At 44.9% G+C, this 22994-nt stretch overlaps 2 protein-coding genes across 3 annotated transcripts in view; both read left to right on the plus strand.

Annotated features, from left to right (window-relative positions):
* IQSEC1 (IQ motif and Sec7 domain ArfGEF 1) overlaps positions 1 to 4938 on the plus strand; it is a 689800-nt gene extending 684862 nt beyond the window's left edge. The window contains exon 15 of the transcript XR_006594816.1: positions 4089 to 4938. The gene's annotated coding sequence lies outside the window, so the exon portion shown is untranslated. The remainder of the gene's footprint in view (positions 1 to 4088) is intronic.
* A 14790-nt stretch (positions 4939 to 19728) lies between these two features.
* Positions 19729 to 22994, plus strand: part of ACAD9 (acyl-CoA dehydrogenase family member 9) — a 47446-nt gene continuing 44180 nt past the window's right edge. Inside the window, exon 1 of one of the 2 annotated variants that reach the window (XM_006929031.5) lies at positions 19729 to 19938. In XM_006929031.5, coding sequence (XP_006929093.2) covers positions 19789 to 19938 — 150 coding nt within the window. In that variant the 5' untranslated portion in view covers positions 19729 to 19788. The remainder of the gene's footprint in view (positions 19939 to 22994) is intronic. The other variant, XM_045052015.1, reaches the window with a different exon arrangement.

Raw genomic sequence — 22994 nt, forward strand, 5'->3', positions numbered from 1 at the left:
AAAGATAAAAGTTTCCTCCAGACAGATATGGAACTTCATATCCTGATAGCAGAGAAAAATGCCTTCTTTTCAAGCACAAATGGAACATTCATGAAAGTTGGCCTTCTATTAAGCCACAGAGAAAACTTCAGTATATTCCATAAGGTAGAAATGATACAAACATATTCTCTAATCACAATGCAGTAAAACCAGAAATTAACTGTATAATCAAAGAGTCCCTTCCAACTGGAAATGTAATTAATTCTCTATTAGATTACTCTTGGATCGAAAGACAAATACAAACTAAAACTGTAGGATTTCTTTAAATATGATAAAACCTTTATTTGAATCAAGGGGAAATTACCTTGACAAAAAATGAAAGAATGAAAAGAAACATCAAGCTCAAAATTAGGAAGGGAACAAAGGAAACTAAGCAGAAAGAGCAAATAATAGAAAAATATTAGAAAACTGTCACAGTAGACAAACTGAGAGTTGACCAAGTCAAGCTGAAAAGAAAACACAAACACACCAAAGAAGAGGGAAGCAACTATTGAAAAAAAGGAAACTTTTTAAATCTGAATTCCAGTGTAGTTAACATCAGTGTTATATTAGTTTCAGGGGTACAATAGTGATCAAGCAGTTGCGTACATCACCCAGTAACCCATTCCCATCCCCCCCCCCCATCTCCCCTCAGGTAGCCATCAGTTCTCTATAGTTAAGAGTCTGTTTCTTGGTTTTTTCTCCTTCACTCATTCGTTTTGTTTCTTAAATTCTGCATAAGATTGAAATAATATGGTGTTTGTCTTTCTCTGACTTATTTCACTTAACATTATACTCTCTAGATCCATCTATGTTGTTCCAAATGACAAGATTTCATCCTTTTTGTGGCTGAACAATATTCCATTATATATACATACCACATCTTCTTTAGCCATTCATCCATCCATGGACATTTGGGCTCTTTCCATAATTTGACTATGGTAAATAATGCTGCAATAAACACAGAGGTGCATTAGTGTTTTCATATTCTTTGGGTAAATACCCAGTAGTATGATTACTGGATCATAAAGTAGATCTAGTTTTAATTTTTTGAGTTTTAGTTTTCCACAGTGGCTGTACCACCTTGCATTCCCACCAATGGTGCATGAAGGTTCCTTTTTCTCCACATCCTGGCCAACACTTGTTGCTTCTTGAGTTTTTTATTTTAGCCATTCTGACAGTTGTGAGGTGGTATCTCATTGTGGGTTTGATTTGCATTTCCCTGATGATTAGTGATGATGAGCATCTTTTCATGTGTCTGTTGGCCACCTGGATGTCTTCTTTGGAGAAATGTCTGTTCATGTCTTTTGCCCATTTTTTAGTTGGATTATTTGTGGGGTTTTTTCTTTTGTTTTGTTTTGTTTTGTTTTTTGGTGTTGAGTTATATAAGTTCTTCATTTATTTTGGATACTAACCCCTTATCGGATACATCATTTGCAAATAGCTTCTCCCATTCAGTACGTTGTCTTTTAGTTTTGTTGACTGTTTCCTTTGCCATGCAGAAAGTTTTTATTTTGATGTAGTCCCAATAGTTTTGTTTTTTGGTTTTGTTTTTTGTTTGTTTGGTTTTTGGTTTTTTGTTTTGGTGTTTTGTTTTGTTGTCGTTGTTGTTTTTGCTTTTGTTTTTCTTGCCTCAGGAGACATATCTAGAAAGATGCTGTTATAACCAATGTCAGAGACGTGACTGCCTGGGCTCTTTTCTAGGATTTTTATGGTTTTGAGTCTCACATTTCAGTCTTTAATCCATTTTGAGTTTATCTTTGCATATGGTATACACATACTGTGTATGGTCCAGTTTCACTCTTATGCATATAGCTGTCCAGTTTTCCCAGCACCACTTCTTAAAGAGATTATCTTTTTCCTATTGGATATTCTTGCCTTCTTTGTCGAAGTTAATTGACCATATAACCATGGGTTTATATTTGGGCTTTCCCTTCTGTTCCATTGATCTATGCATCTGTTTTTGCACCACTACCATACTGGTCAGATTACTACAGCTTTGTAGTATAACTTGAAATCTGGACTTGCGATGGCTCAGGTTTTCTTTTTCTTTTTCAAGTTACTTTGGCCATGTGGCGTCTTTTGTGGCTCCATACACATTTTAGGGTTGTTTTCTCTAGCTCTGTGAAAAAAATGCTGCTGGCATTTTGATAGGGGTTGAATTAAATCTGTAGATTGTTTGGGGCAGTATGGACATTCTAACAATATGTGTTCTTGTAGTCCATGAGCATGGAATTTCTTTCCATTTGTATTGTCTTCAGTTTCTTTCATCAGTGTTTTATAGTTTTCAGAGTATAGGTCTTTCATCACTTGGGTTAAGTTTATTTCTAGGCATTTTATTATTTTGGGTGCAATTGTAAATGGGATTGTTTTCTTAATTTCTCTTTCTGCTGCTTCATTATTCGTGTATTGAAAGGCGATGGATTTCTGTACAGTGGTTTTATATCCTGCAACCTTACTGAATTCATTTAGCAGTTCTAGTAGTTTTTTGGGTGGAGTCTTTAGGGTTTTCTGTATACAGTTTCATGTCATCTGCAAGTAGTGAAAATTTGACTTCTTCCTTACCAATCTGGATGCCTTTTATTCCTTTTCTTGTCTGATTGCTGTTGCTGTGGCTAGGCCTTCCAGTACTATGCTGAATTAAAGTGGTGAGAGTGGACATCCTTGTCTTGTTCCTGACTTAGAGGGAAAGCTCTCAGTTTTTTTCATCTTTGAGTGTGATGTTGGTTGTGGGCTTTTCACCTAAGGCCTTTACAGTGTCGAGGTATGTTCCCTCTAAATCTACTTTGCTGAGGGTTTGTTTTTTTTTTTTTTATCATGAATGGATGTTGTACTTTATCAAATGCTTTTTCTGCATCTATTGAAATGATCATATGGCTTTTATGAAATGAAGGATGTTTTTTGATATGATGCTACTTTGAACAACTTTCATGCAAATACTTCTGAAAAACCCAGATAAAATTGATAATTAGCCAAAACTGACCTCAGGAGAGAGAGAAATCTTATGCAGACACATTCCCGTAAGAGAAATAGAAAAAGTAACAACCTGCCGGGCCCATAAGGTTTCATAAGGGAATTATTCCAAATATCAGATGATCTCCTTCAAATATCAGATGATCTCAGTGCTACTTAAGCTATTTCAGATTATAGCAGGAAAACTTCCAAATTCTTTTTAAGAAGTTAACTCTAGCAATGTTTCCTAAACCTGAGAAAAGTTGCATAAATATAAGACCATCTATGCAAAACTGTGAGTGAAATAATGGCAAACCTCCAATGGCAGGTTAAACGTAAGCTAATGTACTTCATGACCAAGTAGGGGTTTACTTCAGGAATGCAAGGATGATTCGATATCAGGAAAATCACTAACACAATCTATAATTTTAATTGAAATGAGAATAAAAATCATATCACCTCGAGATGCCTGGGTGGCTCGGTTGGTTAAGCATCTGGCTTTGGCTCAGGTCATGATCTCCCGGTTCATGGGTTCAAGCCCCGCATCGGGCTCTGTGCTGACAAATCAGAGCCTGGAGCCTGCTTCAGATTCTGTGTCTCCCCCTCTGTCTGCCCTTACCACGCTCATTCATTCTCTCTCTCTCACTCTCTCCCTCTCTCTCAAAAAAAAAAAAAAAAATGATCCCAAGGTTGTGGGATCAAGCCCCACATCAGTCCTCATGCTGAGTGTGGAGCCTGCTTAAGATTATCTCTCTCTTCGGGTGCCCCCCTCGCCCGCTTATGCTCGCTCTCTCTATAATTAATGGCAACGATGTATGTTTCTCAGTAGGTTAAGGGTTGGCTGGGCAATTCTTCTGGTCCCAAGGCCCAGTCTCGTTGGAGAAATGGTTGTGACCCACCAAACGGTGGTGAATTGTGCTGGTTACTCCAGGCCTCAGCTGGCCCAATCACTGGGCTGAGGCTGGCAGACAGGAAATCCCCCGCCAGGGCGCTGGCCCACGATGGGGGACTAGCGGTCAGAATTCACAGAGAAACTGCTCCTTCTGGGGTCAGGCAGGCCAAAGCAGCTGCAGTGCAAAAAAAGCGATGGATGTGCAACGCAACCCTTCCTCCCACAGTTGCCCCTCTCCAGTGTCCTCTACTGCTGAAGACGGGCTCCATTATCACAGAATAAGGACTGAAGAATAGATTTGGAGCTGACAGAAGAAATCAGCAACTCCCATGTTCACCCCCTTTGGCTACTCGGCTTTCCGTGTGCACCTTCCTACACGCATTTGGACTTCGGCGCAGCAAAACAGCTCCGTGTTTCCGCCTCCTAAGATTTACAACCACACTTCAGAGACGTGGAGTTTCTCACCTTCTCCCCAGAGTGAGGAGCTGCACAGTAGAAGCAGTCCTTGGATCCATCGTGGGCCATGTTAATGACCCTCAAACTGTCAAAGCTTCACGGGTAATTCTGTTCCCTAAAGGCAGAATTGTAAAGTTCACCGCCAACAACTTGTAAATAAAGTGGAAAAAACAAAAACAAAAATGGGAAGGAGGAGAGTGAAGACAGGAACAGCATACGCAAACAAACACCCACAGATGGCAAGGAAAGAGAAAATGCACAAAGCTAACTGCAGTCCTCAGTTCTGAAATTGATCGGGAGGCTGTGTTTGGCATCCATGGCTTCCTTCTTCCATTGCCGATTCCATGCGTCCCCTGCCCTCGGGCCAAATTTCAGCTGGTCAGAGTGGACTGACAAGCCATCGTTCCTAGACGGTGGGAGTCTTCCAAGTGTCCTGCCTGTTTTGGTTGCCATAGCTTCTCATTAACCATTGCTTTGGGGTGTGGAAGCACTAAGAGGCGCCCCCAGAGAACCCCTTGGTTGCAGACCTTCTTGCCCCATTGTGCAGCAGCAACCCAATGCCCCCTTGGTAATTGGGGTCAATCCCGCCAGCAAGTGGAATAAACCCTTTTGCTTCCTGTTGTTGTTGTTAATTCTATTGGGGGGGGGGGGGTTTGGTTTAATTCTATTTGGGGGGGCATATAAAGTACCTGGTTCAAAAGTCAAAACCACATAAGAAGGCATTTTAAGGAAATCACGCTTCGATCTCCACTCCTTCTAGCCTTATTTCACTCCTCACTGCTCCACAGGTAGCCATGTTTACTAGTTTCTAGATGTATCATTCCAGTGTTCCGTTGTGCAAAATTAAGCCAAGACACATAACTTCCCAGCCTTGCCTCCGCAGAAGACAGCACACTGTGCACAGTTCTGTGTCTTGCATTTTCACTCATAGTCGCTCCATTATTACCACTTTATTGACAGTTCCACATCCACCCTCCTCGCCTTGCTCTGTGATAATAGATCTGGGTTCTACATTTGCCACCTGGCCTGATGGTGAGCTTTGTCAATAGAGGGCGCTGGAGGGACACTGCCAGAGGAAGGAGATTTCTTCCAGGTTCTGGTGAGTTTCTTGTTTGCACGGCAGGTAACTCGGTTTTTCCTGTGTGCAGGTTGCAGCTGACAATGCCCTGCGATGTGATAGGAAGTATGCAGCGTTACCTTTTGCCAAATGGTTTACCCTGAATCTTGCCAAACATTTAGACTTAACTTCTAATACAGCAATAATAGGGGATAGAAGGGTTAGATGTAACCATGATGGGAAAAGAATTAGGTCTAAAATGTGCGGAAAATTAAAAAAAAAATTTTTTTTGTTAATGTGTATTTATTTTTGAGACAGAGCATGAGCATAGGAGGGGCAGAGAGAGAGAGAGACAGAATCTGAAGCATAACATGTGGGGAAAATTTTTTTAAATGGGGGGCCACGGGGCTAGAGTCTTCAAAAAGTCGATGTTGCCCTATCCTTCCTTCTTCTGCCTTCCAGGGAAATACAATCCAAGGGTCATTAACAGGGGCCAAGCAAGACAGGTGTTCAGGGGCTCCTTGGTGGCTCAGTCGGTTAAGCGTCTGACTCTTGATTTCAGCTCAGGTCTTGATCTTGTGGTTCTTGAGATGGAGCCCTGCATCAGGCTCCACACTGAAGCACAGAGCCTGCTTGGGATTCATTCTCTCTCTCTCTCTCTCTCTCTCTCTCTCTCTCTTTCAAGATAAATAAACTTAAAAAAAAAAAAAAGACAGGTGTCCAGCCAGGCTTGGGGAAGGAGACTGGAGGCCTGGAGCGAGGTGAGGAGGGCATCCACGTGGCGGGGGAGGGGGCGTGCAGCCACCTTATGAGTGTTTTAACAGATGAGTTGGATCAAAACATAGGAGAGGAGAATAAAGCGGCAGCAACAACGGACATTGGTTGCATGGAGGGAGACTGACAAGCAAATTAGTTAAGACTAATGGGAGCCAGGCTTCTCATTGTCAGAGAAGGGAGTTACAAATATGGAAAGAGAGAATTCAAAAATGAACCCCACAGGGATGGACTGAAATTGGACAATTGGAGTGTATTTGTTATTTTTTTAAGTTTTATTGATTTAAGTCATCTCTACACCAACATGGGGCTCGAACTCACAAGTTGGAGATCAAGAATCACATGCTTTTCCACCTCAGCCAGCCAGGCACCCTTGTATTAGCTATTTGTTGTTGCATAAGAATTACCTTTAAAACTTAGCCGCTTCAAACAATACATATTTTTGATCCCCCACTTTCTGTGGGTCAGAAATGCAGGAACCGCTTAGCTGGTGGTCCTGGCCCCTGGTTTCTCACAAGGTTGCAGTCATGGTGCCAGCCAGGGCCACAGTCATCTCGAGGCTTGACTAGAGCTTTTGAGCTCACTTATGTGGCTGTTGGCCAGGGGACTCCGCTCTTCACCATGTGGTCTTCTCCATAGCACAGCTCCCAGCATGGCAGCTGGCTCCCCCTACAGTGGGTGATCTAAGAACCAAAGCAGTGCCACATTGCCTTCTAAGACCTAGTCTCAGTGACACAGGGTCACTTCTGCCTTATCCTGTTCATTAGAAGCCATCACTAAGTGCAACCCATATGCAACGGATGGAAATCACACTGGGGTAAGAATGGGGACCATCCTGAAGGCTGCCTGTCAATGTCTGCCCTCTAGTCTGCAATGATTCCTGTGGGTCCCACATGCAAAATATGCTCACCCTTCTTCCCCAAATCTCATCCCAGTGTAGCACCCGCTCAAAGTCCAGGATCTTGCCATCCAGGTGCAGATAAGGCTCTTCAAATGCAGTTCCTTTGACTCATGAACTGAACACACAAATTATCAGCCCCTCCCCACCCCACCCCTTAAAGGACACACACCAATGCACAAATGGTGAGATACAGGCGTAGGATAACTGTTGTAGACCTATTCATAAAGGGGGAGAATGGGAGGCACACCGCAGTGGTCCAAAGCAGTTTGAAATGCAGCCAAGAAAATATTGGGAGCTCACTGGGATTCAGTTCTATTCCTGCCCAGGAGTGACTCTCCATGGCTCTTTGCTCCTCCCTCTGGGGCATCTTTCCTTTTTCGTGAAAGGTAGTATGTGTTTGCAGCTGTGTGATTTGCTCCACCTGTTTTCTTCCAGTAGACTTCTGGATGCCCAACAGCCTCTCTTCATTTCTTAACAGTCTCTGTGCCTTTCAGACAAGGGCATGAATCCCAGGAGGCAGGGTCATCAGGGACCATCTTGGAGACTGGCTACCACTCGGCGTGAACTCAAGGTTTTCAATATAGAAAGATAAATGATAGGAATAAATACAGATGTAAATAAGGTTAGAAATACGTATATTCCCTGTGTCCACTGACAGGAATTGGGAACAGTGAGACTTCAGTAGCCACAAGTGCACTTAGTGCCCAGATCTTGGCTTCTAAATGCTATTCTCTATGAACAGGAGCCAGGGCTCCAAGGGGTAATGACTGATTCCAGGACGAGAGCAGGGAAAATACAAGATGAGTCTGGAGCACTTCGTTGTGCCAGAAAGTAAGGACATGCTCAAAATGACACAGGAGCCAGCTCGAAAGGGCTCCTACTGCACAAATACGGGATAATTTGAGTTTTAAAATAAGTAATTATAGTAATGATTATAAAAATCATTGGATGCAATAGGAATCTGTATTATCAAATTAAAAATGAATTAATTAAACATCTGATAAGGATTGGGATGTTTACATGGTCCAAAGTACCAGGGGCACCTGGCTGGCTCAATCAGTGGAGCATGTGACTCTTGATCTCAGGGTTGTGAGTTCAAGTCCCGCATTGGGTGTATGATTACTTTTAAAAGAATGTACTTTCCTACCACCCTTATGTTTATTTCAGCATTATTTACAGTAGCCAAGATACGAAAGCAATCCAAGTGCCCATCCATAGATGAATGGATAAAGAAAATGTGGCATATATATGTGTGTGTGTATATATATATATATATGTGTGTGTGTGTGTATGTGTGTGTGTGTATATATATATATATATATATATATATATATACACAGTGTGTGTGTGTATATATATATATACACACACACACATACACAAAATACAATGGAGTACTACTCAGCCATTAAAAAAAAACATTGAAATCTTTCCATTTGCAACAACATGAATGGATCTAGAGGGTATCTTACTAAGCATAGTACTTTCCCACAACATACTTATTAGTTCCAATGGAAAAAAGACCAACCTTTCCGTGAGTAAGCCTGGCAGGTGCCACCTAAATCATGCGCCAGCCAGGAAAATGCAACGAGAAGAACACAATGTTGTTTCTGTGATATTCTTGTCAAAGATGCTTGTTCTGACTCTAATGATGAGGTGTCAGATGAAGCCACTTTGAGGGACATTCTACAAAATCGCTGGCCTGTAGGCTTTAAAAGTATGGAAGTAAAACAATCGAAGGTATGAAAGTAAAGGAACAACTGGGCATTTTTCCAGATTGAAGGAACTAAATGCAACCCGTGGTTTGGGGCTTCATTCTTTTTGCTGGGAAGGTCTTGCTGGGATGGTAGGAAAAAGCCCGAAGGAGGTCCGAGGATTAGATCGTGGTACCGCATCAAAGTTAGCATCCTTATTTTGGTGCGTATGTCGTGGCTCAGCGCGTCTCGTGAGCCTGGAGTCAGGATGTCAGCAGGAGCTGGAGGCTCTGAAGCCTTGAGTGGGTCTGGAGGACCCACTCCTGAGCTTGCTGTGGGCAGGGGGAGGCTTCTCTTCCTCACTCGCCAGGTGAGGGCTTTCTATAGGGCCTGGTGTCATGACACAGCTTCCCCCAGCGCGTGTGATAACTCTTGATAACTTGGGCAGGGCGAGAGAGCCCAAGATAGAAGCTGAAGTGCCTCCAGTGTAATCTGGTAAGTAATTTACCAGCACTACTGATCACACAGCCATGCAGGAAGGGGTTACACGCGGCTGTGAAGTTGGGGATCATCGGGGGCCATCCTTGAAGGCTCCTGCCACACCCCCATTCACTCTGCTCTCCTTTCAGGGGCAAACATTTTAATCAGTTGAAAATCAACTTTAAATTAGATGGAGTTATTGATTATTCTCCTTTCAGTACTAAAGCCTATTAGACCAGCAGGGAAATTGCTTGGGCACGGGAAAGGATCCTATCTTCCAAGTTAAAGGAAAGAATAGCAGAGAGGAAGAGCAGGGCACCTGTTAGAATGACTCCTTTGGATGCTGTTGATGCTGTGGAAGCATCTCCCCCTGTGCCAGGCACTCTGCTGCCTGCTTTCATCCGTACCGTAATTTTGTATTCTCATATCACTCTTGTCTGAGAGGAGGAAAGTGGCTCAGACGGCTTGTCACTTGCGCACGGTGACACCGTTAGTAAGCACAGGAGCAGGCACAGAAAACTACTTCTGTCTGGGTCCTAGTTGTGTGGTCTTTCTTTTCCTCCCAAACCTTCAGATTCACAGATTCTCCTAGGGGCAGAACCAGCGGCAGGCAACGCTTTTTTGTTTATCGCATGGACTTGTTTATCCAAGTTCATTGGCTTGAATGTCCCACTCACCTTGGTGAGACGGCCAGAATAAAATGTTTGCATTAGAGTGTGGGAAATGCTACAATAACCTAGCAGGTTATTTTGTAATCCTGCCCTCAAGAATTCTCATTGGCAGAAATCCCAGTAAAGTGATTAATGGTGACAAGCATGATTTGTTTAGATCTATTTAGTCTCGTTAACTTATTTTGAATAATTCATGCACATGATAGAAACTTCAAAAGGAACAACAACAAAAATCAAATGGTGAAATAGTCTTCTTTATTCCTCCTTCTTCCCAGCCTGCCAAATCTCTCCCCCAAGACAACTATTGTTTCCAGCTTATTGGGATTCCTTCCAGAGCTATTCTTGCATATAATCCATGTGTGGTTGAGAATTCCTCTTGTTAGGTAGCTTCATATATACATATATATATACATACATGCACATATATATACACACATATATGCGTATATATACACATATATATGTCTATGTACATGTACATAAATATATAGGTAGATGTATATTTTATTCTGATATAAAATCTATGAAGATCAGAAAGTTCTTGCCAGAATATTCAGAGAGAGGCACCAGGTTTCAATACAAGCAAGCATTCACATTATGCTTGGGGATCTTATTGATAGAACGGAGATTTCAATTATTTTCATGAATGGAGACAGATACAGAGCCCTATACTTTCCTTAGTTACACATGTTTGAATCTTCTTAAATGTCGAGGGCTTACTCTCTAGGACTATTGAATGGTAACCCAGCTAGGGGTTCCCCTCACACTCTCCTGTACTGGATCCCCTGTTTCCTGAATGTCATGTCCTTTTTCGTGGTCTGTTCCTCGCTTTGATAGAGCATATCCTCCAGTAGCTTCCTGAAAAAGGATGCACACACGGGAGATCAATTATTTGAACCTTTGCACGTCTGAAAATGGCTTTGGGGGGGGGGGCACCTGGGTGGCTTAGTTGGTTAAGCACCTGACTCTTGATTTCAGCTCAGATCATGATCTCAATGGTTTGTGAGTTTGAGCCCCGTGTTGGGCCCTGCACTGACAGTGCAGAGCCTGCTTGGGATTCTCTCTCCCTCTCTCTCTGCCCGCCTCCTCAAAATAAATAAATACACGAGAAAGGAAAGAAGAAAGAAAGAAAGAAAGAAAGAAAGAAAGAAAGAAAGAAAGAAAGAAAGAAAGAAAGAAAGAAAGAAAGAAAGAAAGAAAGAAAGAAAGAAAGAAAGAAAGAAAATGCCTTTTTTTCCCTTACTTTACTGAGAAACTTTCAGATTACTGCCAGGATCAGGGAGAGGCAGTTGCCCAAGCAGATTTGGAAAAGGCCCAATTTGATTCTTCCCAAACACCTTTTACCCAACCCGCCATATTATAGCCACTCCTTACCCCCATTTCAGGAGACACTGGACTTTCCAGTTCCTGAGCTTTTGAGAAATCTGTGGTATAAAGATTGCTTCTCAGCTGTCTCCACTGCCAGCTTAGGGTTTGGCTACCTGTGAAGTCACTTATGACTTGTCCATCTGCTTTCCAGCTTCCAGATTGTTAGTGTATTGTCTCCTCTCTCCTGTTCTCTTCAAGACGAAAGATTTATCTCCGGTGCTGTTGTTGTGGAAACACTTATTCCAGTTTTAGTGGGAAGGGAGCAAATATAGATGGATGTGTGCAACCCGCCCTTTGCCCAGAACTCCAGCCTGACGTTTTGATTTGTGTATTTTGAGTTTTGAGTTTTGTGCATTGAAAAAGATGGCTAGGAAAGCATAAGAGACTGTTAAAAACTGAGAACAAACTGAGGGTTGATGGGAGGTGGGAGGGAGGAGAGGGTGGGTGATGGGTATTGAAGAGGGCACCTTTTGGGATGAGCACTGGGTGTTGTATGGAAACCAATTTGACAATAAATTTCATATAAAAATAAATAAATAAATAAATAAATAAATAAATAAATAAATAAAAGAAAAAGATGGCTAGGGGGGCGCCTGGGTGGCGCAGTCGGTTAAGCGTCCGACTTCAGCCAGGTCACGATCTCGCGGTCCCTGAGTTCGAGCCCCGCGTCAGGCTCTGGGCTGATGGCTCGGAGCCTGGAGCCTGGAGCCTGGAGCCTGGAGCCTGTTCCCTCTCTCTCTGCCCCTCCCCCGTTCATGCTCTGTCTCTCTCTGTCCCAAAAATAAATAAACGTTGAAAAAAAAGAAAAGAAAAAAGAAAAAGATGGCTAGGATGTATTTGCTATATTCCTGCCTTGCCTTTTTCCACAAAGGATTTTGTAGTGGGAGTGTTATTTTGGACAGTGTTTAAATCTCATTCCTCAAAAATGTTTCTGACCCCATTATGGTATACTGTTGGTAAACTTAGGACTCATCAGAGACATTCGGGTAGTTCTTTTGCTCCAAAAGTCGAACTTTAGAGCGTGCTGAGAAGCACCTAGCTGCTTCTGTATGTTAAGAAACACATTGCCAGCCAGGACACCATTGGGTTTTTCAAGGTATTTGCATTTCTTACTGTTCAGAAACCAAGTATTCATGCTTTTCAGTTGTTCATAGTATTTCCTTGGGTCCTGTAGCCTTGCCTGGCATCAAAGCCATAGCAAGGGAAAGGTGTTTTGGTTTTTTTTAATGGTTATTTATTTTTGAGAGAGAGAGAGACAGAGCTTGAGCAGGGGAGGAGCAGAGAGAGAGGGAGACAGAATCTGAAGCAGGCTCCAGGCTCCGAGCTGGCAGCATAGAGCCCGACGTGGGGCCCGAGCCACCACACCGTGACATCACGACCGGAGCCGAAGTCAGACGCCCCACCGACTGAGCCACCCAGGCGCCCCAGTAACAAGGGAAAGGTTTTGAAGGAGAAACAACACTGCATCACCTTTGGGTCTACAATCCATCCTTTACCCCACAGTCCTCCTTACTTTTTGAGTTAAAACCCATTTCACACATTTGGAACTCAGGCTAACTTCATTATCCTTAACACCCATAAGAGGATCATGTATTTTACAACACCCGATAATGTAAGTTTACAATTAGCTTTTACTCCCCTAGAAATCATTTTGGTAAGAGGCGCCTGGCTGGCTCAGTCGGTGGAGCGTGAGATTCTTCTTGACCTTGGGGTCGTGACTTCGAGCCCCACATTGGGGGTCGAGTTTATGTAATAAAGAAACTTTTTCTTTTTGAATTTTGGGATCCACAGAAAAAAACGTTGGTGACTGAATACTGCTTTCTCTCCCTGGCTGAATTCATTCACTTAACTGGGCTTTGTGTTCAAGGCAGGGAGGTATTTACTCATTCACGTGTGGTGGACACTGAGAAGACACAAGTCTTCATTCTAGGGAATATTTCTTGGTAGATGGCACCCCAAATGGCCTTTTCACTGTGACCTGGAAGTCAGACCCGGATGTCTGACACCTTTGGCTGGACGTCCTGAAACCCACTGTTACAATGCCATTTGCAGGTGAAAGCTCAGAGCAGAGCTGTTTGCAGGGGTGCTGGCCACTTACAGTTGATAGACCACAATCTGGCCAGCCGTTGAGTGTTGGATGTTCAGGAAAACAGGGGGGAAAAAACCTATTAATTACAACGTATTACAGGGGAGAATGTAAAATTGGCTCCTCAGATGAGTTTCATGGAGTTCGCTCTCCTATAAATTACAGCTGGAGGAAAAATGAATCCAAATCAATGCCAAGTTCTATTAAGTGATTAAGAGAAGTAATTGTCTTTAAAAGGGAACAGATACAGTTCCCTTTTCCGATAACTTTTTATTTAATGCCAAATCTCCGCAGTCCTGTACTCTGCATTTACAACCTCCAGGAACAACTGGGAGGAGTTTTTCACACACGTCATTCCTTTGATGGCGTGTGAATATACACTCCAGATCCTTCTAGGAGGCAGACAGGGTAGAAATGATAAATGAACAAACGTGGAGGACAGAGCTGATTATCAATTCTCTGCATCGAAAATCACATCGTCTGCTAGGTATTTTATGGAGCTTTAACGTGGAGCAAACTGTATTCTTTATCAACTCGTGCTGAGTGAGCATTGAAAGCTTTTTGAAATGCAGGCACTGGTTTGGGAGCCTGAACAGCCTCTGCCTTCTGTGCTCAGTGGGTGAACCATTAAAATGAATTCCCCGCATCACACTTCATTATCTGGTTTGCAGTCCCACGGTCACTGGTGGCTCAGAGGATTGCACAAAATATTGTTAGTGCTGAGTGCTAACTGCTGTTGCTACAGCCCCAGGGTTTTCTGGAAAGAGGTTGGCTGTCGCCCTTGCTGACAGTGACCTGCTGTGTGTCCTGCTTCCACTGCCACAGGCACCAGGGTGATGAGCTACGCTTTCCCAAATATGTTTCCCGGTATTTATTTGTTCGAGTTGAAGAGGAACACAGTGGTCCTCCCTTATCCACAAGGGATGTGTTCCGAGACATTTAGCGGATGCCTGAAACTGCAGATTGTACCAAACCCTATATATGTGTGTGTGTGTGTGTGTATATATGTGTGTATGTGTGTGTATATATATATATATATATATAGCTTTTTTCCATAGACATGCATGTCTATGATAAAGTTTAATTTATCAATTAGGTACCCTAAGGGATTAACAACTATAGAGCAATTTTGGCAATATACTGTAATAGAAGTTATGTGGTCTCTCTCTCAAAATATCTTTTTTTATGTTTATTTTGAGAGAGAGAGAGCGCGCGAGCGTGAGCGGGGCAGGGGCAGAAAAGGGGACAGAGGCTGAAGTGGGTTCTGTGCTGACAGCAGACGGCCCGACGCAGGGCTCAAACTCACAAACTCTGAGACCATGAGCTGAAGTTGGACACCCAATGGACTGAGCCACCCAGGCGCCCCTCAAGTTGTCACATCTTACCATGTGAGACGGTAAGATGCCATGTGATGAGATGAAGTCGAGGGAACGACGTAGGCATTGTGCCGTAGCATTAGGCTACTAGTGACCTTCTGAATGTACATCAGAAGGAGGATCCGATGCTTCTGGACTGCAGTTGACCATGGGGAGCTGAAACCATAGAGAGCAAAACCGCGGATGGGGGTGCTGGGCGACGACAGTCCTCCATAATATAGTCCCTTTAGCCAGACTGGCATTGCATTTTCTTTATGTGTAGTTTCCCACGAGTTAAGGTTTTTCCATGCTGGCTCTGCCTCCTCACCATCTTGAAATGCGATTTCACTCTCCTGGCTCTTGTGCAGATACAGAAGATCCCAGTGGGTTAATGTGAATAACTGGTTCTTACTTGCAGCAATTGCTTCGAGAATTCTAACACTTTCGACACAGCTTTGTGTTACTTTACACAGTTTTCATGCTGTAATAGTGGGGGCCACATGCTCTAGAACTCGGACCTTAGGCTATTTTGGCTTTGAAACACAAGAGAACAAAAGTACTTTGGTTTTGTTGTTAATGCTCTTGATATTTCAGCTCTCCTGAGGTTTTGAAAGGTCATCATTAGGATCAAGTCTGAACTGGGGCGCCTGGGTGGCTCAGTCGGCTAAGCATCCGACTTCAGCTCAGGTCATGATCTTATAGTTTGTGGGTTCGAGCCCTGCGCCAGGCTCTGTGCTGACAGCTCAGAGCCTGGAGTCTGCTTCGGATTCTGTGTCTCCCTCTCTCTCTGCTCCTCCCCTGCTCACACGCTGTCTGTCTCTCTCTCTCTCAAAAATAAATATAAAAAATTTTTAAATTTCCAGGTGCCTGGGTGGCTCAGTCGGTTAGGCATCTGACTTCAGCTCAGATGCTGAAGATCTCTCAGATCTCTCAGTTAATGAGTTCAAGCCCCACGTCAGGCTCTGTGCTGACAGCTCAAAGCCTGGAGCCTGCTTCAATTCTGTGCCTCCCTCTCTCTCTCTGCTCCTCCCCCACTCACGCTCTGTCGCACTCTCTCTCTCAAAAATAAAAAAAGATTTAAAATTTTTTTAAAAAAAGGATCAAGTCTGAACTTAAAAGCCCCTATTTTTGGACTTTTTTTCCTTTTTAGCTGGATTGCTAGATTCTGACATCTAGGGTGGGTGGAACGAGAAGAGAAGCCAATGTTAATCTATTTAATCTTACTTAAAAATACATCCTTTTTATTGACTTCATCATTTTATGAAGGAGGAAGAAACTGAGATCCTGTGATATGTCTTGCCTAAGGTGCAATGGCAGTGATGGAGTGGGAAGAACAGGATAACGTGTCTTGTCTGAAGATACGTTGCTAGGCAGAAAGATTCCTTAGACAAATCCAAAATATTGAGACTGGGGCGCCTGGGTGGCTCAGTCTGTTGAGCATCCGACTCTTGATTTCGGTTCGGGTCATGATTTCACAGCTTGTAAGTTCAAGCCCCATATCGGGCTCCAAGCTGACAGTGGGGAGCCGGCTTGGGATTCCCTGTCCCTCTCTCTCTCTCTCTCTCTCTCTCTCAAAATAAATACGCTTAAAAAAAAAAAAAAAAAAGAGCTTCAGAATATTCAGACTGATGGTTCCACCTGAGAAGGAATAGCACATGCATACGAGAACCTGGGTACCAGGTGCTGCACTTGCCCTCTAATGCAATCTTGACCTAAAGGTGCTGTCGCCTTGGATGAGTTGGCAGGGGTGGAGAGTGAGAGACGACCTGATGGGGCTCCTGACCTTATCTGTTGGACTCATTTGGCCATATTTCAGGTCAGTCAGTAATGGGGGAAAAGAGCACGAAGAGGGCTACGCGTCTCTCTTGACCTCGCCTCCCCTTCCATCTCAGGAAGACAGCAGAGGAAGAGGGATAAGAAGACGCGGGATCAGGAGCCAGTTGGAGAGGCCCAGAGTCTGGCTTCGCTATTTAGGGCTCTGTGACCTTTCAGTATGTTGTCGCACTTGTAAAATGGACATAAAGTAACAACGCTGAACGCCCAGGCGGGTTTGGAGAATTCAATGACACAGCACAGGTGAAGTACATGGAACAGTGTCTGGCATAAAAAAGCGCTAAGGGGGCGCCTGGGTGGCTCAGTCAGCTGGGCGTCCGACTTCAGCTCGGGTCACGATCTCGCAGTCCGTGAGTTCGAGCCCCGCGTCAGGCTCTGGGCTGATGGCTCAGAGCCTGGAGCCTGCTTCCGATTTTGTGTCTCCCTCTCTCTCTGCCCCTCCCCCGTTCATGCTCTGTCTCTCTCTGTCTCAAAAAGAAAAAAAAAAGCGCTAAGTATTAGCTGCTACTATCACGGTCTTTGAGGCACTGTCTCCAGTGACCAAGACGGGGCTCAATAATACCAGTGTGGTTGCCTGGGACTCAATTAATGTGTCTGATGAATGTGATGGGCTCTTGGAATGATGGCTGTGTTTACGCCGTACCTTACCGTACTTCAGTGTTTTCTTTGAAACTTGGGAGGTATTTTTGTCAACACTGGTTGCCATAACAAATAAACCCCGAAATGTCAGTGGCTTACTACAACGGCTATCTCTTGCTCGTGTAACAGTTCAACATGGGTGTCCCTATTCTGTGGCTGACTGTTCTCCATGTGGTTGATTCAAAGACCTAGGCCCCTTCCATCTTGTGCTGCCGTCCCTGGGGCCCAGAGCCCCCAGCTTCCAGCTGGTAGAAGAGAGGATGCTTTCATTTCTTAAAACAACAGAAGTCACACATCACTTCCATTCACACTGGGTTGGTGCGAACGTCATTCTGGATGCAGGGGGCTGGGGAAACGTAGTCCCAGGCTGGCAGCTGCCTTGCACTGACAACTGGATGCTAAGGATGTGGCAGGCTTTTGGGGCCACTCTTTTGGCTAATGCACCGCTTCCAAGTCGCAGGCAATACGGTTGAGGCTCTGAGGCGAATCACACAGCCGGCAAGTGACAGAGTTGGGGCTCGGTCTCTCTTGAAGCCTCGTGTTGTTCTCACATCTTGCGTCTCTCCTCTACCTATACCACAGGCTGTGCTGTCAAGTCTAAGGGGCTTCCCCAAAATGTTTAACTGTGCCAGGCTCCTATCATTTACGAAACTATTGATTCCAAACCGTAGTGAAAGCTATGGGCGTATGGGTTCTAAGACACAGCCTCAGTCCTGCAGTCGCTATTAGGCCCTACTTATTTCTAAAAACCCTGTGTACCAAGGATCACATGTATTAGTCTGTGAGGGCTGCTCTAATAAAAACCACACACTAAGAAGAAGTTCGGCCTCAAAATTGGAGTGTCAGCTCCTGCTTGAGTTTCCAAGTGTGTTGGCATGCCTACAGTTTAACTCGCCAGTCCCTACAATCATGGAAGTCAAGCTTTGACATAAATCTCTCAACATATATTTTAAAGAAAGAAAAGAACCGCAGACCAGGTGGCTTAAACAATCCATGGTCTCGTAGTTCTGGAGGCTAGAAATCCAAGATCAAGGTGTCAGCAGGGTTGGTTCCTTCTGGGGGCTGAGAAGAAAATCTGCCCCAAACTTGTATCCTAGCTTCTTGTGGGTTGCTGGCAGTCTCTGGTGTTTCTTGGCTTATGGAAATGTCAACCCAGTCTCGGTCTCCATTCTCACATGGGGTTCTCCTAAGGGCACCAGTCATATTCGATTAGGGATCACACTGCTCTAGTGTGACTCATCCTAACTTAGCTAATTACATCAGCACCAGAATACAACAGGAAGTCCTCTTTCCAAATAAGGTCATGTTCTTCCGTAACAGAGGGTGGGACTTCAACAAATGAATCTTGGGGGTACACAATTCAACTCGTAACACTCTACTACCTTTGTGGCTTTTAAACCAATGACTTCCATATTTCTGTGAGAACTAATGTATCCCAAATGGGAACAAATATACATCAAAAAGGGAGTAGCCCCTACTAGGGGCGCCTGGGTGGCTCAATCCGTTAAGCCTCCGACTTCGGCTCAGGTCATGAACTCCCGGTTCGTGGGAACCTTCTATATATTTAGGAGCCTGCCCAGATTCTGTGTCTCTAAGTAACACAGGTTGCATTAGATACTTGCAAAGATTTTGCAACCGGAAAAGTTTTTGAGCTCTTTTCCCCTGATGTTGTGTCATCAAGTCAACCTTTTATTGGGCCTGGCCGGCAAAGCACGCTGAGACCGACTGCGATTTCCCACTCTTCTCCAGGAGTTCACAGGGTGGCGGCAGAAAGCGTTTTCCAATACTGTGTCAATGCCAGAATCAGGGTACAAGCACAAACAAGAAATGTTCCTGGAGGAGGCTGACTTAAAACCACAAGAGAACGCCCACTTGCCGCGGGTCAGGCAGGCATCGCTGCGCAAGGACCTGGGGTGCCACGGGGCTGCCGGCCCTCCTCCCTGTGCCCCATTGCCTTGCCCGTCCCGTCCAAGTGTACACACCCCTTCTCGGTTCCCTCTGGAGCTTCTCTTCCTCCGCCTGCCTTTTAAGTTGCTGTTTCCCAGGGAGAGTTTTGTAACTCAGGATTATATCCAGACCCCTTTCTGGCAGAACAAGCTTTGTATTTTCCTCTTGCAAAATAAGGATATGTAACATACACGAAAGCCACGAATCAAAAGGAGTCCACCATTCACTTTTTTAAAAAACATTACGCCTACTGAGCTCCCCCCCAGAGATAAACCAATACTGTAAATTCCTCCTGCCCCATTTCCTTTTCTTTCGCTATGCGGCGTCCTCAGCGCCACAACTGGCGAGAGGGAGCTGGGAGTCCCTGAGAAGTTTCCCCCGGCTGGCAGGGACGCAACCACCCACCGGCATTTGAAAACAAACACTTCGCAGCAGCCCCTCGAAGCCGAGCACGAAGCCGCCAACACGGCAGCAACCCCACCCCCTGCGACCTCCCCCTCCCCGGCGGAAGGCCGCGCAAGCGCAGAGGCGGCGGGCGGGGCGGTGCAGACCGGCGGCTGGGCTCAGGCCGGTGACGTCATCCGGCGGCGCGAGCCGCGTGCACGTGACCGGGGCTCCAAAAAGGAGGCCTCCGACGCGGGGGTGGCGCGGTCGACTTCAGCAGCATGAGTCCGGTGGCGCTCCTCTTGCACAGGGCGGCGGCGGCGCGTGCCTGCCGGGCCCTGGTGGCCTTCGCAGCGAGCCGGCGCCTGCTGCGCACTAGTCCGCCGAGCCGGGCTTTCGCCAAGGAGCTCTTCCTGGGCAAAATCGAGAAGGTAACGCCGAGCCCTGGTCGACCCTTGAGCTCTTGCCTCTCGCTTTTTGCCCTTTAGCAGAAAAGAGGGGTCGGAGTGAGTGAGAGTCCCCATACCTGGCTGACATATATACCCGTCGGGGCGGCGGGGGTGGAGGGGCGTGCTAAAGTTCCCAAGTTCCTGAGCCCCGCTGGAACCTTTCCAGGGAAGGGAAAGAGTCCCGGGGACGGGGTCCTGAGAATCCATCTGTGGTTGTGACGTATGTTCCAGCTAATTCTTGTTAGCTCAATTTGGGAAACCCTAGGCGAGGTGGTCACTCGACTCGGCGTTCTGGCCCCGGAATGTGCGGTGGCTCCTATCTGATTCCTAAAACACAGCTCAGACCCTGGCGCTCTTCTGTCCTCTTCCAGGGGCCCTTTAGCTTTCACGGCTTGAGTTCCAGCGCGTCCCTCTGTCACCCAGGCTCCCCGGCAGGCTGGCTTCAAGTTGCCTTCCCCATCCCTTCCCTTCCATAGGTCGTACAACCCTGTCAGCAGTAACAGCTACATTATCAAGCACTCACTGTCCTCTTAGGGATTTGACCTTGGTCCTTGGTCCTGTAACTTTGAGCCTCAGTGCTTTCAGCCTTAAAGTGGAGCTAGTGATGTGTGGTGTCTCACACAGATGTGTTGTAAAGTGACATTTATAGTGTGTGGAAATGCTTTGTAAACTGTCAGGTACCGTGCTGATGCAAGAGGCAGCAGGGTAGGTAATTAATGCCGGCGTCACTCACCACTTGGATTAGTCACTTCACTTTCCCGTGCCTGAGTGTGCTAATCTACAAAATAGTAAAAGTAGTACTTGCCCACTCCTAAAAGTGCAGTGTAAAGCAGACATTTGCGTCAAATGCTTTGAGGTAGGCTGAAATGTTGGCGGATACTGTATTATTTAAAGTTACTCCCTGGTGTTTTCTTTTAGACTGTTCCTCTAATCAGGCATTACAGTTGCAGAAGCTGAAATTCAGAGTGGTTTGCCCTGCTAGGAAGTACAAACCCAGGTTTTAACATTTGAGAAACCATTTTTCCCAGAACCTGGGGCCATTGGGCACTCAGCCCTGGGATGTCATGCCTTCCAGCACACGAGTGAAAAATCCCCGAATCTTTCATGCATCTCTTTCTCGAAGCCTCTTGCACCACCTCCCCTGTCTTCACACCCACCTGTCAACTTTGCTTCTTGTTTCACTGAGAAAGTACATACAGTCGGGTGAGAACCTCCGCCACATTTACCCCTCTTCCCCACACATGCCCATACGGTCTCCGCTCTTTCTGTGGATGAACTATCTACTCTTGGCAAAGACCAACCTCATCACTAGATCCCCTGCCTTCTCACCTACTCAGGGGCATTCATTGATCCAGTAATTCTCTCCTTTCTCATCTACATCAGTGATTGTTTCCTCTCTGCTGCGTCTTGCCCCCATACCATTCAGGCTTCTGTCCTTAACAATCTGCTAAAACTGCTCTCCTGCAAGATCAGTGGTGACCTCCCTGTTGTCAAATCTAGTGGTATTTTCTCGTCTTACTTGATCCGTCTCTGGCATTTGACACAGTTCATCACTCCTGGCTTCTAAAAAAAAAAAAAAATCCCTTCTGGCTTTTCTGTTTACTTCGTTGGCTAATGCTTCTCTGTCGCTTTTCGTCATTCTTTCTTGGCTCCTTACCCTGTAAACAGTGGCCAGTCTGACGAGCCCAGTCAGAGTTGGGAATTTTTTTTTTCTTTTTGTCTAGGTTTTTAATTTTAGTTCCAGTATAGTTAACATGCGGTGTTATGTTAGTTTCAAGTGTACAATACAGTGATTCAGCAGTTCTAATCATTACTCAGTTCTCATCATGGTAAATGTACACTTTAATTCCCATCACCTATTTTAACCATCCCCCCTACCTACCTCCCCTGTAGTAACCACCCGTTTAGTCTCTGTAGTTCAGAGTCTTTTTCTTAGTTTGCGTCTTTCTCTTGTTTCCCTTTGCTCATTTGTTTTGTTTCTTAAATTCCACATGAGTGAAATCATATGGCATTTGTCTTTCTCTGGCTTATTTCACTTAGCATAATACTCTCTAGCTCCATCCATGTTGCCAATAGCAAGATTTCATTTTCTTATGGGTGAATAATATTTCATTGTACACATATGCCACATCTTTTTCCATTCAACTGTCGATGGGCACTTGGGCTGCTTCCATAAGTTGGCCATTGTAAGTAATGCTGCAATAAATACAGGGTTGTGTGTATCTTTTTGAATTAGTGTTTTTGTATATTTTGGGTAAATCCCCAGTAGTTCGATTACTGGATTGTAGGGTGGTCCTATTTTTAACCTTTTTTTTTTTTTTTTTTTTTTTTTAAGTAATCTCTAGGGGCGCCTGGGTGGCGCAGTCGGTTAAGCGTCCGACTTCAGCCAGGTCACGATCTCACGGTCCGTGAGTTCGAGCCCCGCGTCAGGCTCTGGGCTGATGGCTCGGAGCCTGGAGCCTGTTTCCGATTCTGTGTCTCCCTCTCTCTCTGCCCCTCCCCCGTTCATGCTCTGTCTCTCTCTGTCCCAAAAAAAATAAATAAAAACGTGGAAAAAAAAAATAAAGTAATCTCTATACCAAATGTGGGCTTGAATTCATGACCCCAAGGTCACGAGTCAGATGCTCTACCAACAGAGTCAGCCAGGCTCCCCTAACTTTTTATTTTTTTATTTTATTTTTTTAATTACAGTATAGTTAACATAACACTGTTATATTAGTTTCAGGTGTATCTTTTTTCTTTTTTTTTTAGTTGAGGTATAGTTGACACACAACGTTATATTAGTTGCAGGTGTACAACATAGTGATTTGACAAGTCTATATTTAGGCTCGTCACAAGTGTAGCTGCCATCTGTCACCATACAACAGTGTTAGAATACCATTGACCATGTTCCCTTTGCTGTACCTTTCATCCCTGGAAACCTATACCTCCCACTCCTCTTCACCTATTTGGCCCGTTCTCCTACCTCCTTCTCTGGCACCCTTTAGTTCTCTGTATTTATGGGTCTCTCTTTCAGAGTTGGAGTTTTCTGAGACTCT

The sequence above is a fragment of the Felis catus genome, chromosome A2, assembly GCF_018350175.1.
Source record: "Felis catus isolate Fca126 chromosome A2, F.catus_Fca126_mat1.0, whole genome shotgun sequence".
Lineage (NCBI taxonomy): Eukaryota > Metazoa > Chordata > Mammalia > Carnivora > Felidae > Felis > Felis catus.